This window comes from Xenopus tropicalis, chromosome 5 (assembly GCF_000004195.4).
Source record: "Xenopus tropicalis strain Nigerian chromosome 5, UCB_Xtro_10.0, whole genome shotgun sequence".
NCBI classification, from domain to species: domain Eukaryota; kingdom Metazoa; phylum Chordata; class Amphibia; order Anura; family Pipidae; genus Xenopus; species Xenopus tropicalis.
This window is the reverse complement of record NC_030681.2, coordinates 80,739,237-80,755,650: the sequence shown is the minus strand read 5'-3', so window position 1 is coordinate 80,755,650 and position 16,414 is coordinate 80,739,237. Positions and strand designations below refer to the sequence as shown.

At 32.5% G+C, this 16,414-nt stretch overlaps 1 protein-coding gene across 2 annotated transcripts in view; it reads left to right on the top strand.

Moving 5' to 3' along the window:
- grik2 (glutamate receptor, ionotropic, kainate 2) overlaps nt 1-16,414 on the top strand; it is a 277,175-nt gene that overhangs the window by 189,400 nt on the left and 71,361 nt on the right. For both annotated transcript variants that reach the window (XM_031902289.1, XM_018094319.2), the window contains one exon: nt 13,540-13,763. In XM_031902289.1, coding sequence (XP_031758149.1) covers nt 13,540-13,763 — 224 coding nt within the window. The remainder of the gene's footprint in view (nt 1-13,539; nt 13,764-16,414) is intronic.

The window sequence follows — 16,414 nt, the reverse complement described above, 5'->3', positions numbered from 1 at the left end:
TATTATCTTATAAACAATCAATAACCTGTTATAATGCTAAAATGAAATCACAGACTTGTACTGAATTGATGGCTTAAAGAGAAGTATACATGCTGCAGTCGTTGTTAGAAAGTTACCATGCACATAATTAGTCCTTAACTATAATCTAGGGAAATGGTGACAGTGTGGCAAAACACAGTTGGACCTTTGCATACTCCATTACATTTGTATCTGCAATTTTACATGAGATGTAGTATAATTGTAGGTAATTCACAGTGGAGTGCACTTTCTACTTATATTATGTAGCGCTGGCAAATGATCCTATTGCTGCTGGAAGCTGCATTCCTTGTCTGCCCTAATTTGTGAATGTGCTACTTATTTTCAGCGCTTCATCTATGAAACCACTACTGTTTGTCCTTCATCGTCATCATCATCATCATTGTCTTCATCTTCCACTTACCATTAACCTGTGACTGTCTGGTATGTGGCATGTTGTGATCATTTGGATTGGTAACTATTTATAGAACCTGCATTATATTTGTTTACCTGCATTATTTCTGCTTTTCTGACAGGGTATTTTGCACAATGATCATTTTTAGGTAACATCGAGGGAATGTAATAAAAGTTATTAACGGGAAAATATTCTCAATACATAAATGTATGCCTTTGTGCAAGTTTCCTGCACTGTGCACAATCAAAATTTGCCATGCAATAACAATCTAACTAGTGATGGGCAAATTTATTGCCAGATATGGATTTGTGGTGAAATTCTGCTTTTCACCATCAGCAAATGTGTTTTGCAAAACCGCTGAAAAAAATATGCTGCAAAAATTTATACTGCAAAATAGTCGCCTACACTCCAATGTATTCTACACCAAAAAAGTTGCTGTGGAAAAAGTCACAGCTAAAAAGAAGTCACAACAGAAAACATTGCAGGAAAAAAAGACTATAGACTTTTATGTATTTTGCACTGAAAGGGTAACAAAAAGTGACAAAAGTTGCAGCAAAAACTACAACCGCTGAATTTGATGCGCTTTACTCATTTTTGCCAATTTTTTTCCAAGGCAAATTATTTGGAAGAGTGAAATAGGTTAACTGCAAAGTGTGAATTTTTATTCTTATTTATGGAAAAAAATTTTACAACTTTTATTGCATTCCTTCCTTTGGTTTTGTCTGCTTTTTTATTACCATTAATATATTATTCTGGTTGTGGGACTATTTACTGTTAGCAGTGGACTTTTTAGTTCTTTATTCATAGGTATATTATCAGATTATGTTGAGCATTCTCAATATATTATATAGTTCAAATTAATATATACATATACTGAATGCAAATATATAAAATAAAGACATTTGCATCTATTACATTACTGAACATAGTATGGTATTTATTCAAAGGATTAAGGAGAATTTAATATAGGGTAGATCATTCTAGCACAAAGAGGCAAAGAGAATTACACAGGTTGAAATCAGATCTATTGTCAATACAGTGACAGTTTAAATACATAAAAATATTCTGCAATAAGAAAAGACATCATGTATCCAACTGTGAAATAATAAGATGTAATGAGTCTCAAAGGAAGGTAAGGATATATTGTATAAAAACCATAAGGAATTAGTATAGATATAATCACAGTATAATATAGTATCATGTAGTTTTAATTTATTTTTTTATTTTAATTCTATGTCATGCTACAGTGAGTGTGAGCAATTCTGGCAAACACTCTTAATGGTAATCTTATTTATAAATTAGAAAACCAAAAAAAAATATTTTGCTGCTCTAATTTTTCCCTCAAAGGGGATTATCTTCTTAAAACAGCAAAAAGTTAGCAGGATAAAATAAGTTTATTGATGGCCCAATGTTTTGGCCAGCACTGGTGACCTTTCTCAAGAAAAACAAAACTATTATAAACAATTACAAAATGTAAATGTCACTGTTTTCAGAATCTTCTTCCACAATAATGAATTTTACGGATTAGATTTTTTTAATGATTATTAGAAAACATTTAGCTAGCATTTTCACAGTTATTGAAATAAAAAACCTTTGGTATAAAATGTCTGTTTAGGATGCAGCAATATGCAATAAAAGTCAATATACAAGTTGGTTTTTGTATGAAATTTTTTTTTTGATGATACAAAAGCTTTTGTAGGGTATGTAATCTAATTTTTATGTAGAGAGCTTATTGAACCACAATTAATTACTTTAACCTTGCCTTGTATAACAGTGTCCAGATGGAATTGTACATAATAAAATCTTTTGCAAACCACCTGAGACAATATAAACTTCAGGGCTTCTAACTTCATTTCCCAATGTCACCTCTTATCTCACCCTGTTTTGAGTGCTCTTTGAAGTATAATAATGGTACGGTTGCACTACAAATTCCGTAACTCTTGGCAAAATAATTATATGAAACAACTCAAAGACATTTTTCAAAAAATACCCATTTTGCTTCTAGAACTCATGTGTTCTTGTACTATATAAATATATAGTATATATATATATATATATAGTACAATTATATATATAATATATATATATACTGTATATGTAAAAAATGCTGATGCACACCAGGAAAATTTTATCAAAAAAAAGATACTTAGTTTATTTAGATCTAAATAAACTAAGTATCTTTTTTTTGATAAAATTTTCCTGGTGTGCATCAGCATTTTTTACATATTTACATTGTTTTTCTGATTTGCACCCAGGTTGTTATCCCTATAAGTGTGTGCCTCAGCCTTTTTCTATATATAGATATATATATATATATATATATATATATATATAGGTCATTCCATTTAATTTTCCCAATATTTAAATATATTATTTAATTGATTCTTGTATTGCTAATTATCATGAATATTTGTAAAATAGTACATGTGAAGCGTACCTTCAGATACCTTATATTTTAAGATTTGTATCTAAATATGAAAGGCTTATTTGACATTGACAGAGCTTGCAAGAAAAGACTTGAATTGTCGTTCTAATTTACTAAAGGTAGCAGTGGTGGCTATTTGATAGAAATATGTAGGAAGTTCTCAGTGTGTCAGGTTCAAAATAGGCCACTCCCATCCTTTCAGAAAACTCATCAGAGAGACAGAAGAAGGACAGATTTAAAAGGTATAAAATGTAGCTTTTACAGTGGCCTTTTTATTTTTTTATTATGAAAAATTGATTTTCTGATAGGTGGTTTAATAAGATTTGAACCTTGAAATTAAACAACCCCTTTAAGAGTTAGTTCTAACTCCTGCAAATCCTTAGTTCAATTAGCCCATTTTAGATTTTGGAAATGTTCCCCTTAATCGTTTTTGTATAAATATCTCAATACTTACTGTATATCTCAAAATAACTTGTTGAGGACAAAGTGAAGACTTTAAAAAGCTGCTTAGTGTTGTACTGAGGATTTTAAGCATCACAGATGGAAGTGTGCTTGGTATTTTTGTACCTCTTTCTCTAATTACCTTTATATACATATGCACAGAATGTTTATATTGAAATACAGTTTCTGAACCTCCATTAGATTCTTCTGTATGTTGTGGTGTTATTAAAATACTATTAATAGAAGCCAGATGGCAGTGTTGTCTAGCCAATGTGTTGTTGTTTCAGCCAGATACACTGAAAACTCATGTATCAGTTATTATATTTATGCAGCAGTGGACCTTAAAAAAATTATATTTTATTTTGTGTTGGTAACTTTATTTAATATGTGTAGTTACCGGTCTTTATTGAAACTGATAAAGTTCAAATACAACAGTACAACATGCAACAATGCAAATGAAAACAAGAACTTAGTGGTGGATTACCCATTCATTGTCTGTTGTGCTGCAAAATATGTTGGTGTATTTTAAATATATGTTAATAATGATACTAATTGTTCTGTAATTTTGGCTTTCCCATTTTAATTTATTTTATGGTTTCTCAGAGAAAACTAAAAGCAATTAACCGTTTAGCATAACAATAAAGTCAGCAAATAAAATGAAAAGATGGTTATTATAATTACTGCATGTCAACCTTTGACATATGGAATAGAAAACAGATTTAACTAATAGAAATATAAAAGTAGGGGTTATTTTGTGGTACTGTGTTATGCATGAAAGCGTAGTGTAGTGCAGTGCATGAAAGTGTTTTTATCATATCTATTTCATGCGGCGCTCACAGAGTCTTCTTTACTCCAATTTGCTGGACTATAAACTTCCACACACTCCTGCATATTATTAAGGGTTAAAGCATGCTCAGAGCTATAGTTCCTTCATGGTTGTATTCTAAAGGCAACATTTTTTCTGGTCTCCAGGGCCAGTATCCCAGTGAATGCAAGATAATCCTCTAATACGAATCTTACCTGTTCTGTCAAAATCTGGCTTCATGTTTTTTGTTCCTGCCACTGGAGCTGAAAGCATTAAGCACATTTTTTGAGCACTGGCCGACTAAGCTTAAGTATGTCTTCCTCCTCATGTTTGATTACACTGTAATACTGAGAAACAAAAATATGTATGTTAGATTACAGCAAGATTACTGATACAGTGCTGGTAAGTAGGATTTTGTTGACCATTCTTGCATCGATTCATAACAGTTTTGGAATTTACCTAGTTTTTAACCAATATAAATCTTTGATTACATAGTCACATAGATACATAGGGGCCCATTTAATAAACTTTTTTGAGATAATTTCATATTTTTCTAACTTTTTTTGAACTAATAGAACATTTCAGAATGTATGGAATAAGTTCGTTAAAATTCCATGTTTTTTGTGGTTTTCGTTAAAAAAAAAACACGAAAAAAACGTATTTTGCACAAAGACTATGAACATTTTGGAATTCTGTAAAGCTTTGGTTAAACTTTTCTTGGGACTATCTTTTTCCCACGTTTGATCTGTCGAGTCCCAGTGAGTCCTATGGAAGGCTTCCAAATCCAGGTCCGGAAGGCATCAAAGCCAGAAAGGTTCTAGTGGCTTAATGAACTTTTCAGCATGAAAATTTTGTGACTTTCTGAATGCAATTGCGATATTATCGCATGACCGAACATTTTAGAACATCAGAAATTATCGTGGTTACTATGAATTTTTATCATATCATGATTGAAGCCCAGAAACATCAGATTTTAGTAAATGTGCCCCATAGTGACCAGAATCCATCAAGTTCATCCTTCCAAGTGATCCCAGCACACACAAACCTATACTGACCTATCTATACACTCATATACATAAACTATATATACCAACATCAATACTAACTGTAGATTTTAGTATCACAATAGCCTTTGATAATATGCTTGTTTAAGAACTCATCCAGGCCCCTCTTAAAGGCATTAACAGAATCTGCCATTACAAAATCACTAGAAAGAGCATTCTACAAGCTCACTGCCCTCACTGTGAAAAACCACCTACGCTGCATCAAATGAAAGTTCCTTTTCTCTAATCTTAAGGGGTGGCCTCTGGTACACTGGTCATTTTTATGGGAAAAAAAGTGTTGAAGTACAGAAACACAACAGAGAGTTAGATTATGCAGCCAACAAGACCCATTTTTCCTGCTTTTAGTTAAAGAATAAGTAAACCTTTTTTTCTATCAGTAAAATTACTCTAAACAGCCTCCAGAATTACCTACCTTTGTCCCAGCATTCTCTCTGACCTGGTTCCTCAGTTAGAAGTTGATCGTTTTTATTTGCTTCCTTGTGCAGAGTGAAACCCCGCCCCCACTTCCTGTTCAGTTCTCTCTTTAATTCAACTACCTGTAGTCGACCTGGAGAGCCTTCTGGGCATGCCAGGAGGCAGCAGGAGCCAGTCTGTGCATTAGCAGGGTTTTTATTTTTTTGATAAGAGACCTGAAGAGGAAGTGGGGGTGGGGCTTCACTCTGCACAAGGAAGCAGAGAAAAACGATCAACTTCAAACTGAGGAATCAGGTCAGAGAGAATGCTGGGACACGGGTAGGTAATTATGGAGGCTGTTTAGAGTAATTTTAGATAGAAAAAAAAGGTTTACTTATTCTTTAACACACTGATTAAAAATACTTTATTGGATGTTCAGTACATCTGGGCAGTATTGTTGCTTTTTTATTTTATGGGAGAAATGTAACAGGCAACAGGTTTGTGCCAGGTCTAGTAAACCACAGCTACCACAGGCAGCTCTTAGCTTTTAAGTTACATACTAATAAACACTTGTAATGATTAGTTAGTAGGGTTTAGCAGAACTGTAACAAATGTTGTTTCTATATTACCATACTCTCATGGATACTGTAGAAATGTATTCTGCATATGTTTAATAGAAGCTACATTTAATTACATTCCCCGGTTAAAATAATTGATTAGCAGATCTATGCAAAGTCTGCTTACATGAATTTTATTTCATAATCTTGGGTGATTACTTTACAGCATAAAGGGTACTACATAAGCTAAAATATGTCTAAAGGATGTACAGCACAAAATGCTCTTGTGAGTTTCAACACAATGTATACAACAGTAGGCACCACAAAAACACAATAAGGGTTATTTTCTCATGCTGGGTGTTGCAGATTGAAAAACACCTTTTATCCTTCTAACTATAAAAATGTGTTAAAAGGATTCTTCCAAGTTGCAAAAAAACAGACTTTGAACAGATTTCCAAATGTATAATTTCAATTTTGGAGAAATATTTAAATATATAGCTAAGTATTTTATTCAGTAGATGGACGTAGAAGTAACTGTTGTTTAAAAAAAAAAAAAAAAAACGTTTTGATCAATGCACTTTTCCTGGCCCCCTGTTTTATTAATAATTTAGCCCATGCAAATGCATACCTTTTTAAAAGCAGGGCTTTTTACTAATAATAATGTCAAGCTATTTTGACAGCATTTTGTAGCCTGTTTCATGAAAAAAAATCTGCCAATGGCAAATCCATGCCTGGCAAATTAGTTTGCATCACTAATTAAAACTGCTCTGGTCATTTTTCCTACAAATATATAAAAGAGACTGGCTTGATCATTGCAGCATTCCTGGTCTCATTTTATCAGTAATTTAGTTTCTGAGCAAGTAAACACATTTTCAAAAATAAGGGTTTTAAGTTAAAAGATTATGATCATAAAATTGCCAAGTCACCATACTATGTAGGTGGTAATTCTATACCTTTTAACGAAAAACCACAATTTTGAATGTGTTTTTGCACATATCCTAAATTAGTAATAAAACAGAGGCATATGGAATGTGCATTGATCAAACCATTCTTTTGTATGTTGGTAGTAAAATCAGCAAGTTTAGTCACACTTTGACTAAACTTTGCTTATATTTTAAATAACCTTGATATGCTTCCAAACCCCCTGTTGATGAATAACATAACCTCATAAACAGCACAAGACTTAATATCTCAACCACTGCAGCAGGGGAATTGCGCTATATTTTGTGTGTGTACCAGTTGAGAATGGCAGTAGATGTGCAGTACTACTTCAATTCTACTTGCTACTTTGTGTCAGACACACTGCTATGTGCATGTATGTACACACATGCAGGATAGCCGATAAGCTTAAATAAAATGAAACACAAAGTGTAAAAACACAAAGAAAAAAGTGACAAAAATAAATAAGGATGTTTTTTCTTTCAGATTATAATGTGTGAATGAAATTATAGAAGGAAATGTATGTATAGCCATACTAGTTATGTCTCATGGAATGATAGCAGATACAAGTGGTTTAGCTAGTATAAATCTTCATGTTTCATTTTCAATCCCTGTGTTTTATTCATCACCTGTGTATCACTCATCTAGTCTTGTGAATTAACTTCTCTTATGGAATTTCATGTGTCGTATTCCATAGTTTCATTGTTTACTACCTTACATATAAAACCCTATCTTTTATAGACTTTTGCTCATACAATAGTAATATAGATTTTTTTTTTTACTCTTTCCATAATTTGGATCACCATACCTTATGTCTGCTAAAAATCATTTAAATATTAAATAAACCCAACAGGGTTGTTTTGCTTCCAATAAGTATTAATGATATCCTAGTTAGAATCAAGGTACTGTTTTATAATTACAGAGAAAAAAAGAAAATAATTTATAATGGAGTTTATGGGAGATGGCCTTTCCGTAATTCGTAACTTTCTGGATAATGGTTTTCCAGATAACGGATCCCATACCTGTACTGTTTTATTATTACAGAGAAAAAGGAAATCATTTTTAAAAATTAGACTTATTTGCTTATAATGGAGTCTATGGGAGATTGACTTTCTGTAATTTGGAACTTTCTGGATAATGGATTTCTGGATAAGGGATCCCATACCTGTACAGGTATCTATATTCTAGAATGCTTGGGACCTGGGTTTTGGAGTTTTTTGTGGATAAGGGGGGGATCTTTGGTTCTTAAATTTGGATCACCATACCTTCAGCCTGCTAAAAATCTTTTTTGGCACCAATATTGATTTATGCAGCTTTGTTACAAGTACAAGGTACTGTTTTATTATTACAGGGGAAAATGAAATAATTATTACAAATTAGAATTATTTGCTTAAAATTGACTTTATGAGAGATTGCCATCCCATAATTCTGAGGTTTTTTTTATAATGGGTTTCCAAAATAGGGATCCCATACCTGTTGGAAACAGAAGCTGCTGCACTCTAGAGATTTGCAAAAGGTGACAAATCATTATTTTTATTCATAATTTGTATGACAAAAATCACAATAAAAACACCCTAGACTCCAATGTATTCTACACTGAAAAAGTCAACAGAACAAAAAATTCCCTGTGAAGAACTTCCCATAGACTCCATTCCCCAGTCACTGTGGGAATAAAGGCTCTAGGAAACATACCTTGCTATTTTTTCACGAATGTATTCTGCACTAAAAAAAGTTGCCTTGAAAAAAAGTTTTCACAAAAACCTGCCTATAGACTTCAATGTCTTTTGCACTGAAAAGTTCAGTGTGTATTTCACTCATCACTAATAATTATAATACAAAAGAGCCATATAGCCTGTGCTTGACCTATGTCAGATGAATATTTTTGTTTATCTGTATATTTCTTATTTAACTACAGAGTTATAAATACAATTTGCTATCATAGTCATATGATAAAGAATGCCAGTCATTGCTTGATTTGTACTTTTAAAAGGTACTGCAGGGAACTAGATGAACCATAAACTAATGTCAACTTATCCCCTGGAGACAAATAGGAAAGGCAAGGTTCACTTGAATTGTTGGGTTATACTAGTGGATGATTACTCTTGTGTATCACAGCAAGGGTTTATGCTTGAAGCACAATATAAAATTCCTTCAAGTTTCCAGAACTGTAGTACGTGTAATAGTTATTTTCAGCCTCTTGTGTCACAACTGACATATGGTTCCTGAATGCTAAGCTCCCTCCTTGAAAAGACAACAATATAGTACAGCAGCCAAATCAATATTTTCACCTGAGACTATTTTTGCTTATAACAGTTACACCCCTTCTGCAAACAGACATGCACACATGCTACACACCATTACTTGAAATGCATATTGCTGCTAAATATATTACAATAATAGTTTACATAATTAACTGAAAAATGTGCTCATCACTACAAATAACAGAAAATCCAACTTTAACTTCATTCTTAGTTAAAACTTCATATTTTCTACATATTCATGACAATATAATGGCATGTTCTTAGAGAGTTTATACAGAAGCATGCAACTCGAGCAGCTTGGATATTGATAGAGGGAAAGTTATTGTAATTCAGTGTACAATAAATAATTTTTAGTATGATGTAGACAGTGATAATCTAAGGAAGGTAATTTTCAAATTGTTAAGTAGTGGTCTGAATGAGAGAAAACAATAAAAATAATACAATTGTTGCCTCACAGAGCAATAGTTTTGGCTGCCAAGACTAATGCCCTCCGTTTATAAATTCAAGAAAGGCTTAGGAAGAAGGCAAATAATTAAAAACTATAGCAAATAAAAAATGAAGACCAATTAAAAAGTTGTTAAGACAGGCCATTCTATGACATACTAAAACATTTTAATTAGAAAATGTGAAGTATTTAGCCACAGAGCATGTAGAGCATTTTATTGGAGAAAATATTTGCTCTTGTGCCTATATAAGTGGGAATGTGGGTTATGAAAGCAATTTATTTTGGTAATATAGACTATGCTTGCACTAGGTCAATATAGACTATGGTAACACTGTACTGAAGTAATGTTTGCTATAGTAGGGTAATATTGTGTTACAATGCAAGTATATTAGGGTCATTAAAGCACTATACTAAGCAGAACTGGCTATTTAAACACTTTATAAGTGCCAACATTTACTAAGATACATCTTACTGTTTGATGTGTGGGCAGTTGATGCACTATAAGACTAATATTGTGGCAGTATATAAACATGCAGCTGGGGTCCATTTTTAACTGTGTTTTACAACTGATGTAATGCTTGCCCACAGAACCAAATGGCAAACTTGCTTAAAAGATGGACTGCTATGTATATGTACTGTATCTTTTTCAGTTGGTGAGTTCATAAGTGGCCAGTTATTAATGCAGTGTATTTAATATACAGAGATGTAGAATAAATATTGAAGGCCTCTACTAAATTATCTTCAGTCAAAATCCTCTATCTAATCTTATGGAAAGCACCCAGCAAGTGAGAAAACCTTGACAGTTCCTATTAAAATAATTGCTGTAGGCAGTTATCTCTGAAACTCTAAGCACATTTTATTTCAAATATAACACATTTAAGAACATTTCAAAAAGAAGATCATAGAGTAGTTTGAAACTACCTAACAAAATGTTTTATTTTATTGGAAAAACAGTACAGTTTAACAGCAATTCTATAGTTATTTCAAATAGAGAAAAAGCTGTTTTGAAATAAAGCCCTTCAGCATTATTTATTTGCACTTAATGTGCTTTTGCCAGAAGCTATAGTTATTTATTTGTAAGAAATAAATAGGAAACATGTGTCAATAATACCAGAAAAGGAAAAAAAAACTATAGAAGAGCAATACAAGTCCTTATTAAATCTGTCCTACTAAGACCAGAAAGACAATGCCTAACAAGAAACTGAGATTTATTCTCTTGTACTCTATTATCCAGAAAGCTAAGAAATATGGCAATGCCATTTTGTTAATGTTAAAATTATTTTTTCCAGGTAGGTAGGCAGATTTATCAACATTCTGATTTTTGTGGTTTTAGAGGTCTTTAAAACCACAAGTAAACTAATTTCCACTAAAACCAAGAATGTCTAGTTATCTATTAAAAGATCTGAATTGAAAAACCACAAACAAATTAAAATGCAAAATGAAAAACCAAGGGGCTGATTTACTTACCCACGAACGGGTCGAATGGAGTCCGATTGCGTTTTTTTCGTAATGATCGGTATTTTGCGATTTTTTCGGATTCTTTACGAATTTTTTGTTACCAATACGATTTTTGCGTAAAAACGCGAGTTTTCGTATCCATTACGAAAGTTGCGTAAAAAGTTGCGCATTTTTCGTAGCGTTAAAACTTACGCGAAAAATGCGCAACTTTTCGCGTAAGTTTTAACGCTACGAAAAATGCGCAACTTTTTACGCAACTTTCGTAATGGATACGAAAAACTCGCGTTTTTACGCAAAAATCGTATTGGTAACGAAAAATTCGTAAAGAATCCGAAAAAATCGCAAAACATACGAAAAAGTCGCAAAATGTTCGTTTTGAAGTCGGAACTTTTCCAATTCGGGTCGGATTCGTGGGTTAGTAAATCAGCCCCCAAATGTTTTTAGGTTTTTAAATTTCCATAAGAATTTTTGTAGACTTACAAATGCAAAATTTCCCTGAAAAACTTCTAAAACCACTAATTAAATGAAGGTTGTTATTTTCCCAGGACATCTCTACATGACCTTTTAAAGCAAAGAAGGTTCCTCCAAGGAAGGGGCATCTGCCATTGACTTCTACATTATCTCAACAAGTTTTAGCTGGTGAATTGTGGGATTCAGATTTTTAGCTGGTTTGTCATATAGTAAATCTTTAAAAAATCTATATTTTTTTCTGTGACTTTTAGCTCTAAAAAATCTGAATCAGAAAAAAATGTGACCGTCAGAAATGGCCCCCAAAATAATCATGTTATCATTGTAACTTTTTATTAGTTAATGTAATCATTATACACTATGGGGTTGATTTGAATCGTATCCATAAGGTTTCACATGGTTAACTATTAGATACGTTTGTATCACTGAATTGAATCTGGCCCTTAGTGTGTTATGGAATTTACATTCCATGTCACATTGCAAGGTTAACAGTGATGTGAGTATCTAGATGCCTAAATAAAGTGAACACTAAATAGTGGAGCTACATACAGCTCTTCCACCTTAATTCATTTCAGATTGAGAACGATAACATATTTTTTATTTTACTCAAATTCCCCTAAAACAAGGCTTCTGAATAAGGTATTATTTGATCTAATTACTGTGGAGTACTTCCTTGTTTTGGACAAATTTAACTAATATGGAGAAGGCATCACTTAATCTCAGATACAAACACACTACTATATTAGTTGCACATTGCTTCAGATATTGAACCAACTGTGAGGCTTGTTTATTGTAAAGGGATATTGCAAAGACTTGTTAGTTTACAAAGATATGTTTTAAGACCAAAGACTGTGTTAACCAGTAGTGATGGGCGAAATGTTTCGCCAGGCATGGATTCGCGGCGAATTTCCGCGTTTCGCCATTGGTGGATTGTTTCACGAAATGGACGAAAAAATTCGATGTGGAAAAATTTGCCACACGTGCAAAAATTGTTGCCGCCGTCAAAAAAGAATAGTCGCGGGCGTCAAAAGAATAGTCGCGCAACGAAATAATAGCAGCGCGACAAAATAATAGTTGCGGGTGACAAAAGAATAGTCACGGGCTTCAATTTTCTTTGACGCACAACATTTTCGCCGTTTCGCGAATTTTTCGCAGTTTCGCGGATCTTTTGAAAGATTCACAAATTTTTCGGCAAAGCGATATGGAACTGATTAACTCATCATTATTAACCAGCACTAAAGAAGGACCTTTAGGGTACAGGCATGTCTTGTGCCCTAGTGATATATTTGCATGTTAAACATTCTTTGTTGGCATGTCATAAATCTACCAAATAATTTAAGAAAACAATAAATACAATTGATGTGTATGATTTGTGAGTGTTACAGGTATGGAAACCCGTTATCCAGAAAGATCTGAATTATGGGAAGGCTATAGACTCCATTTTAATCAAATAATTCTAATTTTTAAAAGTCATTTAGTTTTTTTCTGTAATAATAAATATGTAACTTGTAGGTGATCCTAATCCTAATGTTTAAATGATTATTTAGTAGACTTAAATGTTGAAGATCCATATTAGGGAAAGATCTCTTATCTGGAAAGCCCTCAGGTCCCAAACATTCTAGATAACAGATCTCCTACCTGTACAATAATTTTTGGTCATTTCATGTTTTAGTAGTGCTAGGATAACATGCACAACAAACAAATAACTTGTATATTTATTTCATATATTTAAATTGATATAGGATCTGTTCACAAAAATCCTTTATCTTTAGAAAAAGAGAGACAATGTGCTTGATATATTGGATGTATATATTTAACTGATACTATATTTCTTTTTTTATTTCTATCAACAGAAAGCTGACCTTGCAGTTGCACCGCTCGCTATAACATATGTAAGAGAGCAAGTCATTGATTTTACCAAACCATTCATGACTCTTGGAATAAGTATATTGTACCGAAAACCCAATGGTACAAACCCCGGCGTGTTCTCCTTCCTGAATCCTCTTTCCCCTGATATCTGGATGTATATTCTGCTGGCTTACTTGGGTGTCAGTTGTGTGCTCTTTGTCATAGCCAGGTAACATGTCTACTTCAGTAAATATTTGACAGTTATTTAGCACTAGGTGGAACAGTTTTTCGAAGTTAAATATTTTAATTTATCAATATTATTCTCAAGATTCTTCATTATTAATTAGGACTCTCACCAATTTTTGTTTCAATATTGTTCCTACCAATTTAAAGGTTTAATATTTTTAACATTACTTTGCCATCACTATTCAAACCTTGTACAGTATTTTCCCTCATATATTAACATGCATTTTTTTCTCAGGTCAGTGGGTGAGGGAATACATTCCTGCCCTTTAAAACCTTGTTTCTGTATAAATCATGTATCTTTCCATATGTAGAAAAAAAAGTTAGGTGTTTATCGAATATACAATTAAAAAGTTTAAAAAAAAATACCACCATATAGGATTAAAAATAACACTAAAATTAAAATAATAAAAAAATAATACATGACTATTTCATACTACTACTACCAATAAGTTATTTATTTTAAGAAAATTAAAAATGAAATAAAAAATTAGATAACTTTTAAAGGAATTTGCTGTGAGTCACAAATGTATTTCCCCCCCCAGCCAACATTCTTATATTCTATAAAATTAACATAGCTATTAACTTGATTCAGATTATGTTTAGTTAAAGGTAACTCAGATTATGTTTAGGTAAACTTTAAGAAATATTAAGGCTGTTGCTGAATAATATTACATAAAATAGGAATATAATACAAATATTGCATGTGTTATCTTAGTAGAAGCCTATCTTCTACATTAATCTGTATTTCTGGTTCAATTTATTTTTTTTGTCAGTGCTAGCTATTCAGCTTTCTGCTTGCTCAGCTTTCTGAGTCTCTTGAGTGTATTGCAACATTCAGAGCTTATTCAGAGTTACAATAAGTAGAACAGACCAACAAATGAAGATTAAAAGTCCACAGAAGTCCAAGGGGAAACAAGGACATTCTGTCATTTTTTTTTCAATATGCTATAATTTTAAGCAATAAACAGGCATTGGAAAAAAATTATGAGATGTATTTTTATTTTACTTAATGAATAGGACATTGCAAGTGAGTTTTTTTCTAAAATATTATAGTGAATAAATTCTAGTTACCATAAAAAAAAAATAGTATAACATTAAAAAATTCTTAAATTAAAGAATATTTCTATTTGGAGGTGATTGATGGACCAGACACATTTCTGTGTAACATTGTCTGTTTGTAGATTATTACTGAGGGAGAGCTGGCTAGCATCTGATATTTCATCATTAGCCATTTCATTGCTCGAAGTCCACATAAACAATCATACATGAATTCAAAGCATAATGATTAAAGTCAAAGAAAATGATCACTGTATAGTGACCTCATACAACAGCCCTACACAAGCACATATAGACAGATATAAATTACAAGGGCATTGCAAGGGATATGTAGGTTTCAATAGCTTTATATTGAGTCAATATACATTACTAGTAATGAGCGAATCTGTCCCGAAAAGTTCACGAAACACATTTGTCGCCCAATTTTTTTTTGTCGCCCACGTCTATTTTTTTTTGCCGGCTGCGCTTTTTTATGCGACCGTGCCCAATTTGGTGTGTGACAAAAAAAAAATCTGCACAAATTGTCGACAAATTTTTACGGAAGTTTCGCAATATACATAGCTATAGAAGGTACTCTTTTATGGAAAAGTAAAATTGTTGATGCTTTACATGTTAATTAAATAAAACATACAATAACACAATTATTATAAAAATAATAATTATACCTGGGCTAAGACTTAAACAAGTCCCTTGAAGTAAGGCACTGCTAGTTTTACTAATCCTACTACCAATAAAAATGGCAAATAATATTAAAAATAGCAAACACAGGAGCAGTCTTTAAAAATCAAAATTTCTGAACCCTATATTCATAAAACACAATCAATCTTTTTTAAAAAAATATAGTAATAAATTAAAACATTCATGTAAATGTTATCATCATATTCATGATATGAAAAAACATTAATTGGTGAGAGTCTTATCAATTGTTCTGTATAGCTGTATTAAAGGGCACCTATCGCCATAAATTTGCTTCCCCCACCAGTGGTTTGGGCTAATCCCAACTCCCAGCTCACTCACTATGCACATAATGAGTAAGTTGTGGCACTCGCTTGCAAGTGCCACAACATGGCTGCCCAAAGTGGCAGCTCCCTCCCGGTGCAGGGGCTATTATTTATAGAAAAAGACTATTGTTTCCCCCAATCAGAGTGCGGGATTTATTAGCCCACACCTCTGGTGTGGAAGCAATTTTATGGTAATATGTGCCCTTTAAGAGAGAATTATTTCAAGGACAGAAGCAGAAACTTACAGAAATCAGATATGTTGATGTAGTATAATTTGTTTTTATTTTCCTTTAATAATGACATTTTCTTGTGAATGATTATTATTCCTTCCTACATTTTGTTTTATGTTTTGTTAGCATTTTCTTCCTCTTAAATAGCAAGTTTGTAATGAGGATGTGCAGGTTCAAAAGTTTGGATTTCTGGTCAAGGTGCCCTTTACTCTGTAAGAGGAATTTTCTTCTTGCTTCAAATACTTCACACTAAAAGAAGTTGATTGAGATGCAAAGAGCTACTGCCTTGAATACGAATTTGACAGTCATTTTTTATAATTACTGTGTATGCTATATAGAAGTAAAAA